This window comes from Mesoplodon bidens, assembly GCF_964165515.1.
Source record: "Mesoplodon bidens genome assembly, chromosome: 16".
In the NCBI taxonomy this organism is placed as follows: Eukaryota; Metazoa; Chordata; class Mammalia; order Artiodactyla; family Ziphiidae; genus Mesoplodon; species Mesoplodon bidens.
In genome coordinates this window covers 59,547,503-59,572,875 of record NC_138173.1, presented here as the reverse complement: position 1 = coordinate 59,572,875, position 25,373 = coordinate 59,547,503, and the positions used below count along the sequence as shown (strand labels likewise).

At 34.7% G+C, this 25,373-nt stretch overlaps 1 protein-coding gene across 4 annotated transcripts in view; it reads left to right on the top strand.

The window, feature by feature from the left end:
* Positions 1-25,373, top strand: part of TAF2 (TATA-box binding protein associated factor 2) — an 84,506-nt gene that overhangs the window by 19,819 nt on the left and 39,314 nt on the right. For all 4 annotated transcript variants that reach the window (XM_081258577.1, XM_081258576.1, XM_081258574.1 and 1 more), the window contains 13 exons: positions 613-844; positions 3,123-3,307; positions 4,611-4,724; positions 6,326-6,425; positions 8,107-8,192; positions 10,880-11,015; positions 12,022-12,176; positions 12,822-12,936; positions 13,292-13,401; positions 15,243-15,308; positions 17,341-17,593; positions 19,030-19,170; positions 21,997-22,107. In XM_081258577.1, coding sequence (XP_081114703.1) covers positions 613-844; positions 3,123-3,307; positions 4,611-4,724; positions 6,326-6,425; positions 8,107-8,192; positions 10,880-11,015; positions 12,022-12,176; positions 12,822-12,936; positions 13,292-13,401; positions 15,243-15,308; positions 17,341-17,593; positions 19,030-19,170; positions 21,997-22,107 — 1,804 coding nt within the window. The remainder of the gene's footprint in view (positions 1-612; positions 845-3,122; positions 3,308-4,610; positions 4,725-6,325; positions 6,426-8,106; positions 8,193-10,879; positions 11,016-12,021; positions 12,177-12,821; positions 12,937-13,291; positions 13,402-15,242; positions 15,309-17,340; positions 17,594-19,029; positions 19,171-21,996; positions 22,108-25,373) is intronic.

Here is a 25,373-nt window from a genome sequence, read left to right as displayed (position 1 = left end):
AATATTATGTTATGTGTAGTCTCCTCAGATTATTAACTCCTCCAAGCCAGGGATGATGTCTTATATTTCTCTGTGTTTCAATAACAAGTACAGACCCTGGCACATAGTAAAACCTGATCTGAATGGAACATTGAATAGAAATTTTATGTCTGGCTTTACCAGCACTGTTTGAATTTATGCAATGCATCACACACTCCAGAAAAGCAGTTTCCTGACGTTTTGGAATAGATTCTGAATATTGTATTTTTAAAAACTTTTTTGTAAGCATTTTTAGTTTCCAAAAATGAATGCTACATAAAAACTGACTATGAATATACAAGTAAAAATGATTTTTAATTAAAAACTTGGAAACTAAGAATTGCTTACCTCTTTTCAGGGTTTAAACTGGAGGTACTACATGATATATTTTATTAATATTGCCAATAATATTTGGAGACAGAACTTTATCTTTAATCACATTCTTTCAGGTTGCTCAGTAAAAAACATCAGTGGGCAAATAGCTAAAATTTCTTCTTGTGCATATTCTGTAAATGTTAAAATAACTTATATGTGGCAGAAACAATGTAGGTTACACTTTCAACATGTTTTCTGCACTGTTGATCTTTTTTCTAGATTTTGGTTCCCATGTGTTGATTCATACTCTGAATTATGTACGTGGAAATTAGAATTTACAGTGGATGCTGCAATGGTGGCTGTCTCCAATGGAGATTTGGTGGAGACAGTGTATACCCATGATATGAGGAAGAAAACCTTCCATTACATGCTTACCATTCCAACAGCTGCGTCGAATATCTCCTTGGCCATTGGACCTTTTGAAATACTTGTAGATCCATATATGCATGAGGTAAATCATAGCTTCTTGCCTCTTTCCCTCCCACTCTTTCATGCCTAATCAGAAGAATATTAATCAAATACTAAGTTTTTCTTAATTCTTCTTTCAACTGTTAGAACTATCACTAGAGAGAAAAGCTTTCTTTATCTGAAATATATAATGACATGAACTCCTTTTAAAATGCTGGCATATTAAAATTTAGTATTTTTTTCACCAGAGGGCTTAGTGTTCCAAAAGAACTTCAAGTATACCTTAGAGTATAGGTTGGTTAGAATATAGGTTGATTTCTGTAACTGATTGTGTTACAGAATTAACATGAGTTTATGAATGCTACAGTTCCATCTCCAGAACCTGAAATACTACAATTTCAAAGTTAAAGAGCAAGATTTATTCTCTCTTCAGCATATATAGAGGGAAGAGAAAAGGCTGAGGCAGGCAGGGTTAGAATTCTGGTCAATGAACTAATGAAAGTTTCCTCCCAATTTCCTCCCATCCCATATCTGGCCACAAATCATATATCAATTGATAAGCCCCTTAGTGCTTTTAGACCTCCTCAAGCATCAACTTTCTGGTGGTTATGAAGTGATTCATTGGTTATTGACACTCATAGCTTCTGTATAGGTTTAAAGTAACATTTGAATGAATCTCTGTTTACTCTTAGTTCTTTATGTTTTTGATTACAGTTAGTTTAGTTTTAATTATAAGGCTTATATTGTGATTGTGTATATCTCAACTTCTTGCAGTTGTATGAGCAAAAATTGAGGGCAACCAGGAAAGTCAGTGAGCTCCTCAGTCTGCTCTTGTATTTGCTTTCCTGAAATTTACAAGATTTATAAAATCACTCATGGAAAATACTCAAGATATTTTATGAATGATTTGCTTTTGGTGTCTTGACAATGACTCCTAAAAGTATATTCACTGATAAGATTGGCAGTGAATTTTATCATCTTTGGTAAATGATCAACTTGAAAATCAAGACTTGATTAGTACCTGCTTTGTATTTTGGAAGAGTTTTTGTTTTCCCACTCTGGGCCATTGGATGGGAGAAAGGTAAATGACAGTCAAGAAATATTTTTCCTGAATACTTAAAGCCCGTGACTTAATCTTTCTCTGTCTCAAATAAATAGTTTCTATTGCAGTATCAGTAGATTTGCTATCATGTAGTTTTGTCTAAAAGTGAGTCTTCTTTATTTGATGAATAGTATTTTATTTTTTGTCTGTGTACCAAGAGGAGTGCTTATCATGATGCAGTTTGGGCCCTGACCACTAATGTTAAATAAATGCTCACTGTTCACTTATGGTAGTCTCTAATCTGTTCTTTTATAATGTTGTCAGAAGAATAGTTTTTTATTGTATATTAAAAACTTTCCTTGCCTCCATATCCTGCAGTAATCAAATTTCTTTAGCATGGCTTTCAAGAGCTTCTAGAATTTGACCCTAATTTTCCTTTCTAGCTTTTTCCTCATTACTTTTCTATTTATGTTTGTTATATTCAATATAGTTTACTTAGATTTTTTTCTGACCAAACCATATTTTTTCCCATCTTTGACTGTTTGAGATGTTCTCTTTTCCTCCTCTCCTTACATATGAAACTTTTGTTCAATTCAAAAAGATTAGCACAAATGTAGTCTTCATGAAACCTTGCTGAGTCATTCTAGTCAGAGTGATATGTCATTATTGATGTTGTTCATTTGGCACAGAATCATAATAAGAGACAGTGAGACAGTATGTGATATTTGAGTGTCTGTGTCCAAAGTGGGATGTAATGTAAGAAGATCAGACTTATTATTTCTGCTGCTGCTATTTCTTACCTCCTCACTACCAGTAAGCTTCCCTGCAGTTTTCATATTGTTTTTTATATGTACTGAAGATAGTATAATGACTGTTAATTATTTAAGATAGTACTATGATGTGCAGTATTCACTAGGTTAGATATTTATGAATCAAAGGCAGGTTTACAATAAGCCTTGGAAATTTAGATTGTTTTGTATGCATATGCAAAAGAAACTTTAATTTGGAACCAAAGTTATTATTTTCATTGGATCTAAGCATTTCAGACTTACAATCCATCATGAATTTAAGTCTTAAGTGCAATGAATATTTTGTAAACATAGTAAAAATAGTCACTAATTTCATACCAGTATTTTCCCAGTGCCATGGATTTGTTTTAAAAAAAAATGGTTGGGGGGAGGGATTTATATGCAGCTTCATTTATAACTGAGATATTTAGGAAATTTAAGATTTCAGTTAACTCTTTTATTTAATGACCTTCCCTGTTTTTTATCTTTAGGTTACTCATTTTTGTTTACCTCAGCTTCTTCCATTGCTTAAACATACCACGTCGTATCTTCATGAAGTTTTTGAATTTTATGAAGAAATTCTTACATGTCGATACCCATATTCTTGTTTTAAGACTGTATTCATCGATGAGGCTTATGTTGAAGTGGCTGCTTATGCGTCCATGAGCATTTTTAGGTTTGTATCCAAATTCAAAAGGCCTAAATTAGGTTAATGATGTGAAGATAGGTTATTTATTTTGTGATCAATTTTTTTTATTATTTATTTAATTTATATATTTTTGGCTGCGTTGGGTCTTTGTTGCTGTGCATGGGCTTTCTCTAGTTGTGGTGAGCGGAGGCTACTCTTCGTAGCGGTGCGCAGGCTTCTCATTGCGGTGGCTTCTCTTGTTGCAGAGCACGGGCTCTAGGTGCACGGGCTTCAGTAGTTGTGGCTCGCGGGCTCTAGAGCATAGGCTCAGTCGTTGTGGCGCACGGGCTTAGTTGCTCCGCGACATGTGGGATCTTCCCAGACCAGGGCTCGAACCCTGGTCCCCTGCATTGGCAGGCAGATTCTTAACCACTGCACCACCAGGGAAGCCCCTGTGATCAATTTTAAGATGCAGTTTGAACCTTTTCCCTTCAATTTAGTTATGGTTGGCTTTGTAGAAAATCCAGTGTTTTCAAAATTGAAAAATGTAGAAAAGCATAAAGAAGAACATTTCAGAATAACCCAAAAGATTCATATTATCTTTATCCAGAATTAACTGATACTAATTTCTTACATATGTGTTTTAGTCTCTTTTTGGCTTATGCATTAAAACCAAAAATGATACAAGTTACTATATGGGTATCTAGTGGGGTTTTTGTCCTAGCACTATTTAAGAATTTATTGATATCATCAGAAATTTGTATGCAAAAAAAAAGTTTTATTTCTTTTTTCTTTTACCCTCTTTACCTCCCTCCCTTCTCTCATTCCTTGAAAAGTGCCAAATTTAGAAGTTATATGTCTCAGGGTCAGTCATTTTTTGGGGGGGGTCTATTTTCTCATCTGTAAAATGGACATAATAGTAGTGTTCTTGCATTCTTCCGAGTTGTTTAGACAATCTGATGGGTCAGTGCATTTGAAAGTAAATAATATAGCACAAAAAATTAATAGTATTATTGGGAAAAGATTTTTGAAATTAGAAGAGCCCTTCATAAAAAGATTAGTCTCTGATTAACATATCAGTTTCTGATTGATGCTGCAACCCCCTACCCCCTAAAAGGGTATTTATATTTTTCATGGAGATCAGTGGGAAACATTACAGTCCTTGCTTTAAACAAAAGTTATTAAGGTTATGGATTTCAACTAAAATTGTAAAAGCTCTTGGGGACAGTATTCTGGTTTTTCTCTTTTATGTGTTAATTAAATTCTGTTATTTAAAAAGTGTGCTAATTTTATTTTGATTGAATAATTATTTATTTCTTGGTTATAATGAGCTGTCTCTTTTAAATTCCAGCACAAATCTGTTACACAGCGCCATGATTATAGATGAGACACCTTTGACTAGAAGGTGTTTAGCCCAGTCCTTGGCCCAGCAGTTTTTTGGATGTTTCATATCCAGAATGTCTTGGTGAGTAATTTCAAAGTTTACAACTACTGAGAAGAATCAGGGAAGTTTATTTTTATTTTCTTTTCCTGCAGTGTAAGTTGAACTTTGTCCTAACTGCAGATAATTAACAGACACTACTATGTATATTTAAAGAAAAGTGATCAGTATAAATTTCATCCTAAATTTTTGGCCGTGTCCTCAGTATATCAATAGAGTTCATTTTGTAATTTGCAATAAGAATAAGGTAAGAATTTTGATAACATCAGTTTCTTAAAGAACTAAATAAATACTATAGATACAAGGACTTCAGTGTACAGAGAACTATAGTTAGAATTCTGATGTCAGTATTGAGTGCAGTTGGTAATACTTAAGGTAAAATAATGGTCCTCTACAATAGTGATGATGCTACAGGGATTTTCCTGTTAGTTCCTAGATTTGTACTAATTTACTTGAAAGATGTGAGAAATAAAACACTTTTTATTTTCTTTTCTAAACTTGAGGTGAATTTGAAGAACTAGACAAAATTCCCTTAAGACTATAACTTATGATTATAGTATATAGTATGTAAGTCTTGGTGTCTTTTTCTTTCTTTCTGGAGGGGAAAGGGTGGAGGGTAAGGCCTCTTGATTAGTAATTTTCCTAAGACACATAGTTTCATTAAAGGATAGTATCTGGAACATGATAGACAAAATGTTTTAATGAATGAAGGAATGAATGGATAAACATACGAATAAGTAAATGAAAGGTGTCATTGCCTTTCCACTTAAGAAACTAAAAAATAAGTAATTAAACTTGAGGTCTTAGGATCTCACTGATAATTATGCATGGGATTGGTAATAAAAGAATGTGGACTTTTAAGAATTGAGCAGTATTGGGCTTCCCTGGTGGCACAGTGGTTAAGGATCCGCCTGCCAATGCAGGGGACCTGGGTTTGAGCCCTGGTCCGGAAAGATCCCACATACCGTGGAGAAGCTAAGCCCGTGTGCAACAACTACTGAGCCTGCGCTCTAGAGCCCGCAAGCCACAACTGCTGAAGCCTGCCTGCCTAGAGCCCGTGCTCCACAGCAGGAGAAGCCACCACAGTGAGAAGCCCGGGCACCGCAATGAAGAGGAGCCCCCGCTTGCTGCAACTAGAGAAAGCCCGCGCACAGCAACGAAGACCCAACGCAGCCATAAATCAATCAATCAATCAATCAAAAAAAAAAGAGAAAGAATTGAGCAGTATGGTCCTGGCTACGTGCACGTCTTTCCTTAGAGGCAGACAGTATGGGCAGACTTGGGTATAAGGGAAGCAGCACTGCCAGAGCAAATCACAAATGTAGGTACCTTGAACCAAGAGTATAAAGTGGTCTTATAATTAAGTTGATGCCAGATGTGAAGAAGGTACAATGAGTGGATAGGCAGACTTCAGCCAGAGGAAGTGGGAAAACCAAATGGTTTGATAACTTTCATTTTCTTTAAGAAGGCAGAGAAGTACATGCTAATGCTTGTTCTGTTACCCTCTTTGGCCTTTGGCCAAAAATATCTGAAGAATTTTTATTATTAAAATAATAAAATTTATTATATTTTATTTATATTAAAAATATATAAAATGATGTATTATTATTTGACTTTTTGCTTAGGTCTGATGAATGGGTATTGAAGGGAATTTCAGGCTACATTTATGGTCTCTGGATGAAAAAAACTTTTGGTGTTAATGAATATCGCCATTGGATTAAAGAGGTAAAAGCAACTAGATCCATTATCCACTTAGAAGTCAATAAGACATGTTAGTGTTCTCCAGATTTTCAAGTCATGTGTCCTTTATTTTTTAGTAACTATAAAACACTTATTGTCATTTGAAAGTCCCTGAGTTTTTCCAGCCAAATGAGAATTATTTTACAGAGAAAGACTAATGGTCTATTTTATCTGCTTTCCATTGTCAGTGTTGGCCTCCAAGGACTTTTTTGCTAAGAACGAGAATATTTAAGCCCCTTAAACATCAAGTTAGTTGTTAGATATATTCCAGCTCCTCATAGTAGTCACTTTTAATGTAATTTTGTGCTTTCTAAATTTGTTTAGGCTTAGAACCTAGATTCTGGAGTCAGTTTGCTTTTCATTTTGCTTCATACATTCACAAGCTTTATTTATGATTTTGCTTAATCTTTCCAAGCGTCTTTTGTATAAGGAGAGTAAGTAAGTAGTAGTAGTATCTACTACTACTACTAATATCTACTACTAGTAGTAGTATCTACTACTAGTAGTAGTATCTACTACTAGTAGTATGGACAAGGATTGTGAGATGTTATACATGTAATGTGCATAGTGCCTAGGTCATAATAAGTACTTATTGTATTTTGGCTAGTCCTTCAGTGTATTTATGTTCTCTGTCATTTTCACATCTTTTCCCATTATTTAAAGATTTGGCCAAAAAGAGAAAGTCAGTTGTATTTTGCCTAGCCCATTCTGTTCATATACATTTTAATCATATCATGTTTATCTTCTCACCTCTTAGGTGGAAAAATTTCAGCCTTTAATAGCCTCATTAAATAGACACCCTCTATCCTCCTTCTTTTCTCATTTTATATACCTTCACCATCTAAACCTAAACTTAAGTAAGCCAAAAAGTAATTGCAAAAGATTTCAAATATTGAGAACTATAAAAGATTCATACATCTAGAACTGAAGAGTCAATTTTTAATTTCAAAAACTTACAGTGTTTCAGGCACTGTTACAAACATTTTAGAAATAGTAACTATCTTAATCTTCCTAACTACTCTGTTATTATTTGCATTTTATAGATAAGGAAACTGAGGCACAGAGAGGTTAAGTTATTTGGCTAAAGTTACACAGCTAGTAAATAGTAGAGCTAGGATTCAAACCCGGCTTTTAACCACTTCATTATGATTTTTACCACTTCTCTGTACTGCTTGTATGTTACCTAAACTAGTCATGAATTTCCAACACAGTTGTGTTGTCTTTTTTTCCACTTAAACTTTTATTTTTTCATTTTGATCTGTGTCATATTAAAGAAAACTAGAGAAGTTTTAAAATTATAGGTCCTGTCATAATTTTATCCCTATTTGTTTTTACTTGCTTAAATCCTCCACCAGAAGCAAAATACAGAGAAGGAAGAAATAAACTTGGAGAAGAGGTCAGAGAGGTTGGGGAGAGCCATTAGAAAAAGTTGCCAGGCTACTTACTGGCCAGCCCTAAAGTCACAAAGTAGAGAAGGCTTTTTGGCTGTATCATTCGGCCAGTTGTGTAGTCTGCTTTGTTTATAACATAAACTACCCTTCAAATACATTTCATTTATTTTCAGAAATTTACATTCAGATTCCAGGAAATTGGAAACCACAGCTGAATTCTAAAATTTGATACGTAAAATAATTTTCACTGACCCCTATTTTTATGTCTTTTTAAGGAGCTGGACAAAATAGTGGCGTACGAACTAAAAACTGGTGGAGTTTTATTACATCCCATATTTGGTGGAGGAAAAGAGAAGGATAAGTATGTTTATTGTTCAGAGATACTACAAACCTTGTTTTATGGGATTAGTCTTTTAAGATTACTTGTATGGGTATCGAGGCCCACACAGGCCAAAGAAGTGTTAATAATGGTCTGTAATAATACTGAGCCCATAGACATTGGTAGTATTCTAATTACTCCTTTTATTACTATTGCATGTGATGACTGTAAATGGATTTAAACATTAAAAAAAGACTAACAATGATAAAGCTTTTTTCTTTTTCATGTTAATTCCTAATGCTAATGTATTGTACTATTCTCGTAAATGTTTAAAAATAATAGAAAAGGCTAAGTAGATGATTTCAGCATCAACACATCCTACCTATACCTGTTTATCTGAATGGTCAGCTACCTAGACACTTATTTACTCTTTCCTTTTTTCCCTCTTTCCTTTTATTTCCCTCTTTCTCACTTTGCTTCTTTTCTTTCCCTTTCTATTTTTTAGCAAGTCACTGAGACAACCACTTATAACAACATAATGGTACTAGCAGGGATTCTTATTTGTTCTAGGGTCCATGAATTCCCTAAGGGAATATGGGTTGAATTGGATGGGAGAGTTTTTCTGTATTTTTTTACTCACCATTAACTGAAATTTTATATTTCTTTTAATTATGACTGTAGGTAACAGACAGTGCTGTGACTTTGTCAACAGTAGAAATCATGGATGTTTTCTTGTCACATTTTAATTGTTAGCAAGTATCTTGAAATATTCTTTGCACTCATTACCTTAAAATTACTACAGTAGACCACTGCTAGGTCTTGTTATTTAATGCATTAATAAACTAGCACATATGTTGGTAATGTCATAATTTTAAAAAATATTTTGATAACTGTATTTCATTATAATTGGTTTCCTTTGTTAAACCTGTGTATTTTATTGTGCACATTTAAAAGCAGTTTTTTCTGTGATCCGTAGGATTAACCAGACTACCTAAGTGTCTAAAAGTACAACAAAGGTTAAGAAACTGCAAATTGTATAATCAGTAGTCTTTTCTTTAGTGGAAGTATGGTCACTGAGACAAGATTAGGTCAGTGGGAAGTCATAGGAATTTGGAGTTAGACAGACTTGGATTTTTGTTGTTACTGATTTTTGTGAGCCTAGAAAATTGTATAACCTTTGTGAGTGTTCATGTTTTAATGTGTAAAACAACCATGATGATCCATCTTAACCATGTTGGTTGCCAGGATTACTTGAGGTAAAGCTTTATACATAGTATGCACTCATTAAAATGTCAGTTCCTTTCACTTTCTTCTCTTGACTGCCTTCTATATGGCAGTTTCCCAGCATATAATTAGAGCATTCCCATTGTGTATAAATAATTATTTACACTAAATGCTCTTACCTTTGTTCTGTCCATTTATTTAGTTCCTTTTGTATGTTTGATTTTCAAAATTTATGTATAAAAGCAACACATGAATGCATGCTCTTTGAAGAGATTCAAAACAAGACAGTTCAGAAGCATGTGGAGTAAAAAGTAAAAGATCTTTTTTAGCCCTCTTACCACTTCTCACTCCCATCGCTTCCTCTCCCTGCAGATAACCTGATTATAAATTTGGTATATTGTCTTCCAGACCTCTTTTTCTTTCTGGTCTTTATTTATGTGTATTTGGCAGTTACAAAATACAATTGAGTCATGCGTGTTACTGTGTACTTCTCTTTTTTAAAAAAATTAACTGTATCTGTATTTTGGCAAGCATTCCATGTGACTGTATGTGAATTTCCTTTGTTCTATTTATGTGCTATATAGTATTCCATTATACCTTGGAATTTGTTTAACCTTTTTCATATTGCTGTCCATAAGCCCAGAATATTTCAGTATGCCATGCTTTTTAAGGAAGTGTAATGACTATTCTTACACATTGTTGTGAGAGTATAATTTGGTACACTGATTTTGAAGAGTAATTTGTTAGTACCAGTCAGAATTTTAAAATGGGTAATTTTTAGATTCAGCAATTCAACTTATCATATAGAAATTATGTTATCATATAGAAATTATGTTATCATATAGAAATTATTCTTCTAGATATTTGCCATACAGAAATACCTGCACATGTATGAAAAGATAATCACTGTAGCATTATTTGAAATAATAAAAAAGTGTAAACACCTTAAATGTTCATGTATGTTGTAAATATTTTTCTACAGACTGTACCTATCCTTTAATTTACTGATGATCTCATGTCAGAATTTTTAATTTTTACATACTCTGGTCTTTATGCCCTCTGGATTTTATATTTTTCCTTGTGAAGACTTTTCCCACCCCAAAATTATGAAAAGGAACTTTTTTCCTTTATTTTCTTCTAGTACTTTTATAATTGTTTTTGTTTAAGATATGTAATCCATCTTGAATGTTTTTTGTGTATGCTTTAACCTGGGGGTATTGATTGGAATTGCATTGATTGTATGGATGAATTTGGAAAGCATTGAAATATTTACACTATTGTGTCTTCCTACCAGGAGGTTGGCATGTGTTTCTGTTCATTCAAATTTTCCTTTATGTCTAGTTAAGTTATTTTTAGATGTTTCCTAGTCTTCCTTGCTCTCATACTAAGGAAATTGCTAAGGTATTCCCATGAGGTTTTTGATTTATTGTCTTGATGTAGCTATGAAATTTATTGTTTATTTAATTCAAGTTTGTTATCTTAAACAAATCTGTCTATTTTTTTAGTCCAGCATCCCATCTACACTTTTCCATAAAGCATCCACATACGCTCTCCTGGGAATACTACACTATGTTTCAGTGTAAAGCTCACCTTGTGATGAGATTGATTGAAAATAGGATCAGTATGGAATTTATGTTACAAGTAAGTATTAAAGAACTTAACAATTGTAGAGAAAGATCTCTTCTATATGTATACAATCTGAATACTATTCTGTAGAATAGGAGTCAGGGCATCCAATTAGCTGTTTGCCCAGTAAGTAACATGTTCTTTTTGTTTGTGTTTCCTCAGATGTAGAGTGGGTATGAATACTTGACCCACTTAATGCAGGATTTTTATGAAGATAAAACTAAAATGTGAGGTTAAAAGTAAAACCTGTTTATGCTATGATTTTGTGTTTGGCATTATTTAGAATATTAAGGATGAAGTGCCATTTACAAATATTTTCATTAGAAAAAAGCAAATTTATCTAAAAGATGGTTATTTTTGCTATTGCTAAATTCTGCCATATGTTTTAAGCAAGTTTTGGCGGAAATAGTTGATATGTACTAGTTGAGGTAATAGAAAGCCAGTTGTATTATAAATGTTCAGCTATTCTTTTTCCATTGATAATATTCTTAGAGGTAAGTGGAAAATAACTTCTTAGTAATCTTTTTTTAAAAAGCATTTTAAATTTGCCTTAAAGTTAAGTTTCTTGAATCCTTCTGTCCTTTATCTTGCCTTTAAAGAACAGAAATATTAGATGAGATGGGGTCTGTAAAGAGCCGGTTCACTTCTTAGAGTGGTATAAATGCAAATGAGTGTTCTCAACTTCTTAAAGAACGTATAGTTGCTATGTAAAGCTCGTAGCACAATATGTTATAGGTGTTGTATATTATTATAGCTCTTAAAAACAGTATTCATTGTCTGGCCAGGATGTCATTAAAATTCAATTATATTTAGAGGAAGAATGATTTTATAGTCTGGCTGTTTAAATCTTTTCATGCTTCCACTGCTAATAGTCTTTAACTAAAACAATCAATGAAGTAAGATGTGAAATTGTCTTCTGTAATAGTCTATAATAAAGTTATAATGCAAAGTGGGAATAGTACAGAATTGCAAGCAATGTATATTATCTTATACAAACTAAATGACACTTTGTTCCTTGCAGGTTTTCAATAAACTGCTAAGTTTGGCTAGTACTGCTTCATCTCAGAAGTTCCAGTCACATATGTGGAGTCAGATGTTGGTTTCCACATCTGGATTTTTGAAATCCATCTCGAATGTCTCTGGCAAAGACATCCAGCCTTTAATAAAGCAGTGGGTGTATCCTTTTCAATAGCAGTTCAGCAAAGGAGGGAAGGTTATGTGTATAAGGGGAAGGAGGAAGAAAAGGGCTTTGCGGGATGAAAGGAGGTAAGTAATAGTAGAAATAACCAGGAACTGTAAATCATTTCCTCTAAGGTGCCTAATAAGTATTGAGACACATACATACACATCTATATTTGTAAAATTTGGCATATTTTAAAGTACCTTTTAGTGTGTGAGTATAGCAATAGGCTTGATGGTGAGGGAGGTAAATAATCCACCAGACAGGCCTGTAGGATTACTTGTAAGATGCAGTGGTCTGGTGACTTAGATGTGGTTAGAGGTTGGCACAATTTGGTATCTTGGAACTTCTGAATTGTTACATGTTTTTCATTTCAAAGCACTATATTAATAATCCAGTAGAGTGGTTTTGCTTCTTTCAAAAAAACTAATTTCTTAATGTTTCAGAATTTCTTTTTAAATCTGGGGAAACATTTTTCACAAGAATTTTGAATACTTTGCCACCTGGTTTAGAGTGGAGTACGCTCTTAAGCTTTGAACCGGGGAGATTGCATTTGAAAATTATTACTACCCTAATGAATAATTTATTTTGTTTAGTACATATTTATTTTAGTATGCAAAAATTCCTTTACAATTCTTCAGAGACCAGAGCGGAGTGGTAAAATTTTATGGAAGTTTTGCCTTTAATAGAAAACGAAATGTCTTGGAATTGGAAATAAAACAAGATTATACATCTCCTGGAACTCAGAAATATGTGGTAAGTTTTTTTTCCAAAATGGCCTCCTGCACTGCTTTCTCGCCAGTCTAAATAAAGGAAGGGTTTATGGTTGGGGAGCTGTTTGGAAGTTTCATAGTGAGATTTTGTTTGCAAAGAATGAAATTGAGAAAACACCAAGTGTCAGGGAAGGGAGAAGAGGGTTGCTGATAGAGATCTTGGAGGAAACAAATTCTCCCAATTATCCCCACCTCTGGTACCAGCTGCCTTTCTGTGTCTCCACATGGAGGTCTTGTATAGTGTTATTTTATATCTTGATATATATACCTGTACACATAAGAACACACATTGGTTTTTTTTCTAGTACTATCTTTGAACAGTATGTTTCTTTTTAAAGGGACCACTTAAAGTGACAGTACAGGAGTTAGATGGATCCTTCAATCATACATTGCAAATTGAAGAAAACAGTCTTAAACATGATATACCCTGCCATTCCAAAAGCAGAAGGTAGGCATTGGATCATAACTATAAACTTCAGTCTCAAAGATTAAAATGCCAAAATAAAAACCCTAATGTATACCTAATTTTTAAGTAGAGAACATGTTATCTAGTATTTTTCCCCCTTTTACTTCAAGTTAATAATACCAAACTTTTTTTTTAATTTATTTATTTTTGGCTGCGTTGGGTCTTTGTTGCTGTGCGCGGGCTTCTCATTGCAGTGGCTTCTCTTGTTGCGGAGCATGGACTCTAGGTGTGCAGGCTTCATTAGTTGTAGCACACAGGCTCAGTAGTTGTGGCTTGTGGGCTCTAGAGCCACAGGCTCAGTAGTTGTGGTGCATGGGCTTAGTTGCTCCACGGCATGTGGGAATCTTCCCGGACCAGGGCTCAAACCTGTGTCCCCTGCATTGGCAGACAGATTCTTAACTGCTGTGCCACCAGGGAAGTCCCCAAACATTCTTTATTTGCTTTCTGTTCTTGACAACATTTGTATCCTTAGAATTAAATAATTAATTTTAAAATTTAGGTTTGAGAATCCTTATTTTGTAGGGACAGTGGGAGGTGGAATGGAAGTTGGAGTTTTTGGAGCCAGGAAAAATTCAAGACAAATCGCTTAGGTTCATTCTTATTAGTCTCATTTGATTAATATCTACAGAAAATATTGGGGAAATGATCATTGACTATAAGGAAAACAGCTGAATACATATGTCACGAAAAGCCCCTGCATCTTCTTTACTACGTCTCCTTTACTCTCCCTTTTCTCTGTATCACCATGCCCTGAAAGGACATTCTTGATGTCTTTCAAAGGCACGTTACCAGTTTACTTAAAAAAGGTCCAATGGTTCATCTTTTATTTAATATATTTTTCTTTACCACTTGTTTTGTTTTTTAATTCAGCTATTAGCATATGCTCTGAATAGTGAAAGGAATGTGTAGTAATATCAAAATTTCAGGGACAGAAGTCTTATACTTATGACTACACTTAGGTTATCTCAGACAGACAAGAATGTCAGTTGATTTTGAAGGCATTTAGAGAACTTGATTCTGAAATCTCTGTAATCATTCTCTGTGAAAATTCTTTCTTAGTTCAAAGGGAAATTCTTTTTGTCCTGTCCACCTTTGAAATCGAGAATATCTGATTGCTATCCTTTTCATAACATTTCCTTTGTTTTGCTTTCTCTGTAGCAATAGCACATCATTTATGTATCCTATGGTGTGAGGAACATATGAAGACTGTGCTCTCTTTTCCTATTTTGTCCTCACGTGACCATGCATTTAGTGTAGTGTCCAGTAGATTTTATGATTCAGGAGTAATTTGCATGGAAGCAGTTGCTTTTGTTTTGGCTTATCTTAAATCTTGTGCATATTAATTAATTATACATATTAATTAGTACTGTTAAGATGTTTTGTAGTTTACCACCATATAGGACAGCACCATGCATGTACATAACATGTTCAGAATTATTCATGTCTCATTTCAGGCCTGGTTATTTTTTCATTTTTTTATAAAGGATTTCTTTATTTGGTAGATCTCTTATCTTTCTGTATAAAACTTCCAGGTACCAGTTTTTGGGAATATATATATGTTTTAAGTTAACATTTAATTGTATATTTCTGATTTTTGTTAAACTTTGATCAGGAAGACATTTTAATATCATTTACTTCATTCCCTTCAGTTTCAAAATAGACAGGTTTTGTGGTGTTTAAATTCCATTACATTTTCTATCTCTTCCTCCTTAGAATATCTTTCAACACTATGTGAAATTCTTAATTTGAACTTCAGCTGCTCTTTATCTGTTTTCAGAATTGGAAATATCACAATTTTCAGACTTACTTTTCCTTAAATGTAGGAATAAGAAGAAAAAAATTCCACTGATGAATGGAGAAGAAGTTGACATGGATCTTTCTGCAATGGAGTAAGTTAGTTACTTAAGTTTAAGGATATAACATTTTCTGCATTCTCATTCATGTAGTAATATATTTACATCTAAAAGTATGTAAATGTCCTGAAATTAGTGCTTTTAATACTTTTAGAAGGCAATAAAAACCTTATGTTGAAAACAGATTTTAACATAAAATTATAATTAATCAAAGAGAAAAAAGTAAATCTAGTCTGGCCCAGGTAAAATTCAGAGGAAGTAGCCTTGAATTCGTTTTCTTGCTTCCCTGGTGGCCTCTAGAGCAGTGCTTCTCAAACTGAAGTGCGTGTAAGTCACTTGGAGAATCTTCTTAAAATTCAGTTTCTGACCCAGCTCTTCACTAGTGGGTCGTGATAGTTTGCATTTCCAGTGAGTTCTCAGATGTTATTGCTTTTCTTTGTCTTTGGACAAAGCCCCAGGGCACTTTGAGACTTGCTATGTTTGCAAAAAAAACACTTTAAATATCATTGTAAAAATTTTGTGGTAATATTTATTGATTGACAGGCATTTTATTTTTAAATATAATGTAGCTCAGAGTTTATTTCGCCCATCCATATTGTGCCTGTGTATTTTTTATAAAACATCTGTAATTATTTACTAACTTGGTTACCAAATATCACTTCTATTTATTACACAGTTTATATAATCTTTCCATATTAAGTCTTTGCCTGTAATAAGTACCCAGTAGTATTTGTTGAATTGAGTTTATATTTCAGGTGGTGTTCTTTGATAAGAGTGTTAGACTAGATTTTTAGGCTGGTTGCTTTTTTCTTTTTTGGCCGCGCCCCAGGCGGCATGAGGAATCTTAGTTCCCCAACCAGGGATCAAACCCGAGCCCTGTGCAGTGGAAGTGTGGAGTCTTAACCACTGGACTGCCAGGGAAGTCTCTAGACTAGATTTTTAAAACTGTTCTTGTTACTTTGAGAGGTACATGAGGATAAATTTATGCTAAAGCTCTGAACTATGATCTCAGAACTTTCTGTTTGATAAAAATGATCATGAGTCTAGCATTTTTTTTAAAAAATGTCGGCTAAACAAATTAATTTAATAAATTAATAAGAAATAAGTTTATCTGGGACTTCCCTGGTGGTCCAGTGGCTAAGACTCTGCACTTCCAGTGGAGGGGGCCTGGGTTCGATCCCTGGTCAGAGAACTAGATCCCACATGCCACAACTAAGAGTTCGCGTGCTGCAACTAAGAGTTTGCATGCCGCAAGTAGAGATCCCCCATGCTGCAATGAAGATCCCGTGTGCCACAACTAAGACTGGACGCAGCCAAATAAATTAGTTAATTAAGAAAAAAAAGAAAGAAGTTTATTTTAGTTACAGATTGATGTCTCATAAAGAGTGGCATTTATAGCCATTGGCAAGTATTAGACTTTAGGAAGTAAAATAAAGAAATTTGGTCCAATTTCCCCTTTTCACATCATAACAATCACTAATCAAAATCCCCAAATTAATATTTTCAGATGGATTTTTTTGTTTCAACAAGATCAGTGTAGGGCTTCCCTGGTAGTGCAGTGGTTAAGAATCCACCTGTCAATGCAGGGACATGGGTTCAAGCCCTGGTCTAGGAAGGTCCCACATGCCGCGGAGCAACTAAGCCCGTGCGCCACAACTACTGAGCCTGCGCTCTAGAGCCCGCGAGCCACAACTACTGAAGCCCGCGCCCTGCAACAAGAGAAAAGCCACCGCAATGAGAAGCCTGGGCACCACAAGAAAGAGACGCCCCCACTCGATGCAACTAGAGAAAGCCCGCGAGCAGCACCAAAATAAATAAACAACACAGCCAAAAATAAACAAACAAATAAATAAATAAATTTATTAAAAAATAGATCCATATAGATAGCTTAGACATTGTGAGAAACTTGAAATTCATATTAAACATAATGAGAAAATTGTCAAAGTGAGTTTTAAAAACATGAACGCAGTAAAACTGCATGGAGAAGGGAATCTGGTTAATAAATGCTGTGTTTTTATAAATATATGAAATTGAAAAAATAAATTTAAAAAATTATATTTTCTTTCAGTGCTGACTCTCCTTTGCTGTGGATAAGGATAGACCCAGACATGTCAGTATTGAGGAAAGTAGAATTTGAGCAAGCGGATTTTATGTGGCAGTATCAGCTCCGCTATGAGAGGGATGTTGTGGCACAGCAAGAGTCCATTTTGGCCTTGGAAAAGTTCCCCACTCCAGCATCTCGGCTTGCCCTTACTGACATATTAGAACAGGAGCAGTGTTTCTACCGCGTGAGAATGTCAGCTTGCTTCTGCCTTGCAAAGGTGAGATTATGTACAGTAGAAAGAAAACAAGATGGCTGATGCGTATTTTAAAAAAACAAAATTATCTCTGAAGGTGAATTAAAATTCACCGTAGTCTTTAATTCTACTTGGTGGTTGGTCTCTTGAAAGCTTTTGCCAAATGCTTTTAACAAGGCTGATTTGAAGAAACACGTTTTGACCTGAAAATAAATAATGCACTAAAATTTTATAATTGTCAAACTGAAACTGAGAGTTTAAAACCAAAGAGAATTTTCCCATTTTATTGAATTGCCAACCAAAGAATTGTTAAAGCAAAGAATGTAAGAAATTCCTTGGTTTGAGTGATATTTTATATTGTAGTACATGAAATCAGTTCATCTTAATTATCCCACTGTGGTGGTGATTTCTTGTTGGTTTGAGCTTAGTAATCAATATTAGGGATATGGAATTTAAAACGATAAGTTCTATTATTTAACGTACTAGAAAAGTTAATTTATTAAGAAAACTACATGTTTTTCTTTAGATACAAAAAAAAAAACCTGAAGGTAGAACAAATGAAAGCCAGAAAATGCAGACAAATATTTGGCCAGAAATACTGGGTTCCAGGTATTTAAAAAGCATATTGGTACTAGGTTCATTCCCATATATTAACTCTCTTGCCTTCCTCCCTGCTAAATCCACTTGTCCAACATTTCAACAGATTATAATGGTTTAGATTTGTTTTATCTCTAATGGTAACTAGTGAGCAGTTTGATTCCTACATCTACTCAGATATATGAGGGAAAATGTGATTTTCTTTGATAATCATCTGCTAAGGATGTAATTTCATGGCTCCTATAAAGTTCTTTGTGATTCTCACATGCTAAATTCTTAGCAGATCCATAAAATTATAGACTTATTTAAAGTTAATTATAATTTCATCCTTTTCAGATATGATTTTTATATACACTAAAAGTATCAATAGCAAGATGTGGATTTTTTTGTAAAGTGTTCTTACAGACTTAGGTGGTAGCACTGTATTTGCTTATTTTAAAATTAGGGTAGATTTAAAAGCCTTATTTAAAATCCATGGTGATGTTTCTATCTGATAAATTTAAAACATTAGAACTGCATCTGCCTAAATGGACAAAACTTACTCAGAATAAAAGTCTTTGCAAACAAGTTTTCTTAAAACATAAGAAGAGTGCTCCAGTTTAGAAACTAACTTGTAGAAAACAGTTACAAGTGTACATAAGAATTTTAGGGGGGGTAGAGTTTATATATATTTATAAATATATAAATATATTTATATACATTTTCTTGGAAATGATCATAGAAGCTAAAATGTATTAAATTTCTAAGAACTGAAATTGTTAAAAATGAATCCGATTGTATTGATAACTTTTAGAAAGCTATTTTATTTATTTAAAAATGTTTTCCATGGTGATCAAATTACTTCATTTTCTAATTACTTGCAGATTGCAAATTCAATGGTGAGCACATGGACAGGACCACCAGCCATGAAGTCACTCTTTACTAGGATGTTTTGTTGTAAAACTTGTCCAAACATTGTGAAAACAAACAACTTTATGAGCTTTCAAAGTTACTTTCTACAGAAGGTACAGTTTCCCTTCCAGTTTTCTTATGATTGTTTTTTGCCAATATCTGTATATCTCAGTTTAACCTGGGGACTCTTCAAATATTATTTACTTTCTTATAAATGATTTTGTCTGTGTTCTCTTTTTGCTTCTAAAATGTTTTCCAAAGTTTCAGTTGTTCATTGATTTTATGAACTGTGTGCGAGTAAGTCACTGTCCATATTAATACTAAAGTAAGTAGAAATGGATAATTTGACTTTTTGGTTGGTTACATGGGGGATGGAGGTATGGGTAAGTCCTTCTGATGGCCATCCTTGTAGGATGTGGACAGCATTTCTGAGTCAGAGCCAATACAGCACACAACTCTAGTTTCAGTCCCAGCTCTGCTGCTCACTAGCAGTTTGCAAGAAGACAAGTTTCTTAACTCTCTAAGCCTCAGTTTACTCAATTGTAAATTTATCTTTTTTTAGAATTAAATAATATCAAGGATGTGAAGTGTTTCACATTATATTCTTATCAAATAACAAGTTTTTTACAAATGGTAATTTAGAAAGTGGTGGTGTGATAGAGCCGCTGTTTTAGGAAGTGATGTGGGAATGGCAGAGTGGTCAGCATTTGGGCAATTTGGAAATCATTTGTGAAATATTTTGAGTAATTTAATAATGAAGGCCCAGATTGGATTAACTAGATTAGCTAGAAGGAAGAGTAAAGTTGAAGTAGAAAAAAACTAATGAAGCCTATTCTTTTATGATTTGGTGTTGAAGAGTGTGAGAAAGGTGACATGTTGAGGATAAAGCAAGGCTGAGAAAGGACATTTCAGGTTTTGTTTTGTATAGAGGGAGAAAAAGCTTGAGGCATGTTTGGCACAGAGAAAGGAACCAGTGGAGAAGCAGAGATGAAATATTCATCTCTTGGGAGCAAGTAAATATAAAAAACATAAGATAGAGCAAATTCTGAAGTTATTAGTAGTGGGTGGGGACATAGTTGTGAGGTTAATTTTAGAAAAGATAAGAACATTCCTTTTTCTCAGGCAGGTAGAAAGCAGATTAAAAGTAAATGAAATGATAGATGTTGAGGGGAATGTTAAGCAAGGTGAGATTTGTATATGATGGAGAGAAATGGGAAAAGAGTTACCCAGCCACATTGAGACACATGGTGAGAGTGGAAGTCATGACATACTGATAGAGAATTTCATCAGCAGAACAGATTCAGGAGATCGGGTTTGGGAAAAGCCAATATTGGTGTGATCAGAGAAGTCTGAGGCATCCTGTTACTTTAAAGAACCGAGCATTTCATAGTACTTGAACATGTTGCTCAGCTCTCTATTGCCATTTCACTAATGTATGGTCTGGAAGCAAGTTAACTTCTGTGACTACCGAATGTGTCCCCTTCATTATGCCATTGTGCTTCCATATACCTGAGATCAATATTCAGATTGGGAGTTGTGATCCATTAATGAGGGGGGTCATGAAATCAATTTGGAAGTTTGTTTTTTTTTGAAATAAAACAATAGGCAGTATTAGAATGCGACACATGAAATAAGGGTAGGTGTAAGGTTTTTTTGGTTTTATTTTTTACTTTATATACATGACATATAGTGTGTGTGTGTGTGTGTGTGTGTGTGAGGTTGGGAAGTAAATGTATTTCTTACTGTGGGTTACAGTCAGAAAAATTGGAAAAGCAGTGCTTTAGACTAGTTCACCTTTCACATAATACTTCTAGTGGCAGAAAAGAGAGAGAGAGGATTAGTGCTTAAATCAAATTTAAGTCCTATTTCTGTGGGAAAAAACCTTTCCCTCAGTTCTTACAGCATTAATAATAACTGTTGTAACACTGACTGTCCCCTTGCTTCTGGTAGCGTGGCTACTTTCTGTCCCCCAGTTTAGAGGGAATAGTTATTATTTTTTTTTTTCTTTTTTTTTTTTTTGTGGTATGCGGGCCTCTCACTGTTGTGGCCTCTCCCGTTGCGGAGCACAGGCTCCGGACGCGCAGGCTCAGCGGCCACGGCTCACGGGCCCAGCCGCTCCGCGGCATATGGGATCCTCCCAGACCGGGGCACGAACCCGTATCCCCTGCATCGGCAGGCGGACTCTCAACCACTGCGCCACCAGGGAGGCCCGGGAATAGTTATTTTGAATCAGAAGACGGGGTAGTCCAAATCTCTCTGTGTACTGGGGACTGTGATGTCTGTTTGTCTGTAGTTCTGCCTCAAGTTTGAATAGCTTGGTTTTATGGTAGAGGTTACCACTGTGAGTCAGGCTTCTACTTCCTTAGAAAAGTTGCCTATGACAATTTGGAAAGGAGAAAGTTAAGCTGGATTTTAGATAATTTACCATTTTTCCTTAGGCTGAGAATGGGGCAGTGGTACTGGAGAATCAGTATCTTCTCAGACTGGTGATTGAACTCTACTGTCTGCCTGCCACATGCCTCCAGCCACTGTATCCGTTAATCCTGAAAATGGTTGTGAGGAAACTAGACTCCTGCTCAGTAAGCAACTAGCTATAATAATCCATCTTAATAGGTAGTGGAGTAGAAGTTGAACATTGGTCTTATCTAATGTTAAAGCGCATATCTTGTCCCTTGAAAAACACAGAACTGAATTTACATTATACATACCTCTTCTAACAAATGGGCTACAGAGTGTATCCAGTTATGCAGCTTTCCCCTTGGTTTCCTACTCAGCTCCTTTGTTAGCATGTTTGAGACATGTTCCCAGTGGGAGGGGGTAGGAGTTGGTGGGGGTTGGGGTCCATCCAGATACCTGTGTCAGCCCCAGAGTAACCCTGTTTCAGCATATACTTCATTGAATTGTAGTAATGAAAATTAAAAAAATATTTCTTTTTGTAGACTATGCCAGTTGCGATGGCTTTACTGAGAGATGTTCATAACCTTTGTCCCAAAGAAGTCTTAACATTTATTTTAGACTTAATCAAGTACAATGACAACAGAAAAAATAAGGTAAGATACCTTAGTATTATAAAAGTAGCCAGTGATATTTTGTTTTTAAAGAAATATTTAGACTGTGAAATCATTGTTTCCATTATACTTGAAATTTCTAGAGAAAGAAATATACAAACATGATTTATTATAATAATCAGTAGATGAAAACCAAGATTACTTGGTTTTTAAATGTTCCTTATACTGTTATAACGTGGAGATAGAAGTACATCAAATTTGGGGAACTCAGCTAACTTTTGTTTTGGTGAAGTCTGACAGCCCAATTTTATTTTTATTCCTTTTTTCTTTTATCAAGTGATACTCAGAAAACAGTTCCTCTTGGGATAACTTGTTCATTGATGAATTTGACTTTTTTCTTTTTTACCATTATGTGTGTTTTATTTATTTATTTAGTAAATAGCTATTGAATGCCATGCTTCAAAAGTTATTTCACCTTGTTATCATTCTAACCATCAGCAAGTGTTTTTGAGAATATATGCTATGCTAGGCGGTATACCACGTTACATAGAAAGAATGCATGGTAGTTGCCGTCTGGAATTTCATTTAAATTAAACATCTGTTGAAGAACTGCTGCATATCACAGTCTGATTCTGGGGCCTCAAGGATTCAGCCTAATGGGGAAATCAGACAAACAGGTTATTCATAACTGCTAAAGTGGAGGTACGTATACACAAATTTCTAGGGAGATTCGGAGGACGTAGTGCCTTCTTCCAAGGGTATAGAGAGACACTCAGGGAAGTTTTGTACATAAGATGTGACCCTCGAACTGAGTCATAAACAATAGGATTTTCCTAGTCTGAGTAGGGCCAGTCTAGGAAGGTTACTCCGAGCAGAAGGAACAGCACATATAATGACACATGTAACTTGTAGGATAAGTTGAATTCATGAGAAGTTTAATAAAACATTACAACAGTAAAAAAAAGTCACAAGTGGACCTCACTGGTGGCACAGTGGTTAAAAATCTGCCTGCCAGTGCAGGGGACATGGGTTCAAGCCCTGGTCGAGGAAGATCCCACATGCCGCAGAGCAACTAAGCCTGTGCGCCACAACTACTGAGCCTGCGCTCTAGAGTCCGCGAGCTACAACTACTGAGCCTGCGCACCTAGAGCCCGTGCTCCATGACGAGAATCCGCTGCAGTGAGAAGCCCACTCACCGTGACGAAGAGTAGCCCCCACTTGCCGCAACTAGAGAAAGCCTGTGCACAGCAACCAAGAACCAACGCAGCCAAAAATTAATAAATTAATTTTTTAAAAGTTACGAGTATTTTATTTACAAATGGTGATTTATAGTGAAAATCAAGAAGGCAAAATTTTCCTCTTTAGTCAGTAGAGTAACATTCAAATGATTTAAGAGTCCTTAAAAAAATTAGTTCTTTAAAGAATACATTATAGCTGATACACTTTTTCTTTCCATTTTTGAATATTGTTAAGAAAGGTTTTGTACGATTCTTTCCTAATCTGCTGGTTTGTTTTGACTTTCACTTATAGTATTGCTTTCTTCATCTATTCATCTATCTTTTATTTGAAGATATAATTGTCTTCAATTAAGACTAGCATACATCTTAATCCCTGAAGATATTAAGGACAGAATAAATGCAAATAATAACAACAGTAATAATAGCTAGTTTTATGTATGTTCCATGGCCTGTACCAAAACTTGATTAATATGATCTTCATCAGACCTCTGAGATAGATACTATAATTATCTCAGTTTCCATTTGAGGAGATAGAAGCTAATAAAAGCTAACAGATTTACTCAAGGTCATATATGCGGTAGGGCCAGGACGAAACCCAGATTTGTCTGATGTCAAAACTTAAAAATTATGGTTGAGAGAAAAAGATTTTTTTGTTATTTAAAAATTTGCAGATTAATGGATTAAAACTGGAGGAAAAGATGTGATTGGATGGTGCCTAAGAATACTTCATTGATTTTCTTATGTTTGTTTTTAAAGTACTTCACTTCCAACCACTAATGATTTGTCTCTGAGGGCTTTGGTTAAGCATATTTTTAAAAAAAGTTTCACTATATAAAGTTATAAAGTACATGAGAAGAAATGAAAGATTTTTTCTGCGATTAAGATTAAATTAGAAATACAGAACATTAAATGCCAAAAAGAAGTTGGGATTTGGGGGTGGGGAGATATTTTTTTTAAATTTTAACATCTCATGAATTGGGCAGGAGCGTTAAATTCAATATTCTAGATAACTTAGTTTTCAAGAAGACTAAAATCCCTTTCAAGCCTGGTTATTAGTCATTTTATATGAAAATCTTTTATATACACACATGAATTTCTAACATATATTTCTAATAAATCATATATACATTTATGAAATTTGTCTTCTTAAATAAGTATGCAGAACATGGGTTGAACTATTCCTGATACCAAACGATCATTGTTAAAAACTTCAGTCAGCCTTTGCTGCAGTACGTTGACGTTGATGCCTTCAGTTGTTTTTTTTTTGTAGGAAGTTTTGCTGTATGTACTAAATGCCCCCACACACCCCCAGTTGTGTTTCACAAATTATTTATTCTTCACTTGACTTTGGGGTGATCAGATAATCTAGCCTATTCGATTGTCTGTGAGAATTGGATATGGTCTGAGGGGTAAATGTTAAATAGTTTGGTTTTTGTACTTCATCCACATCCCTGTCTCATTTTTAATTTCTGAGTTTATTCTGTGCTCTGAATACTTAGTTCAGAAACAGTGGTTAAGTAAATGGTCTTTTGCTTTATTAGCAAAGCAGTTTTCAGAGGTAACAATGAAACTATAAAAATACTTGGAGAAAACCTATGAACATTATTTAAATGATCTCTGAATGCAAATGGCCTTTCTGAGTGTGAAACAAAACTTAGAAACCGTAGAAAAAAGGTTGGCTGAAGTTATAGAGATTAATTTTTTTAATCAGAACAGTTTGAAAACAAAACTCGTCCATGGTGAATACTTGAGGAATATTTTTTCTTTGGTTTTGTTTGTTTTTATATGCCTTGTTTTTTTTCCTACCTGGTATTCAAACGTAGGAATGTTTAGGGACTGTGCCATTATGTGTGTCAGTTGGAGGTTCTGGCTCCATGGTGGAAGTCAGAAGGGGCCAGGTCTTCTTCCTTTGTCTCCTCGCAGTTTGTTTTGCCACAGCATAATCCCAACACTGCTGATAGAAGTAATTTGCTTGCTCCATGTTCAGATTTCTAGGCTAGAGTATCTGAGTTGCTGAGTTTAAATCAAACCACACTCGGATTGCTTTCAATAAATTGCTTCTCTGGGAAT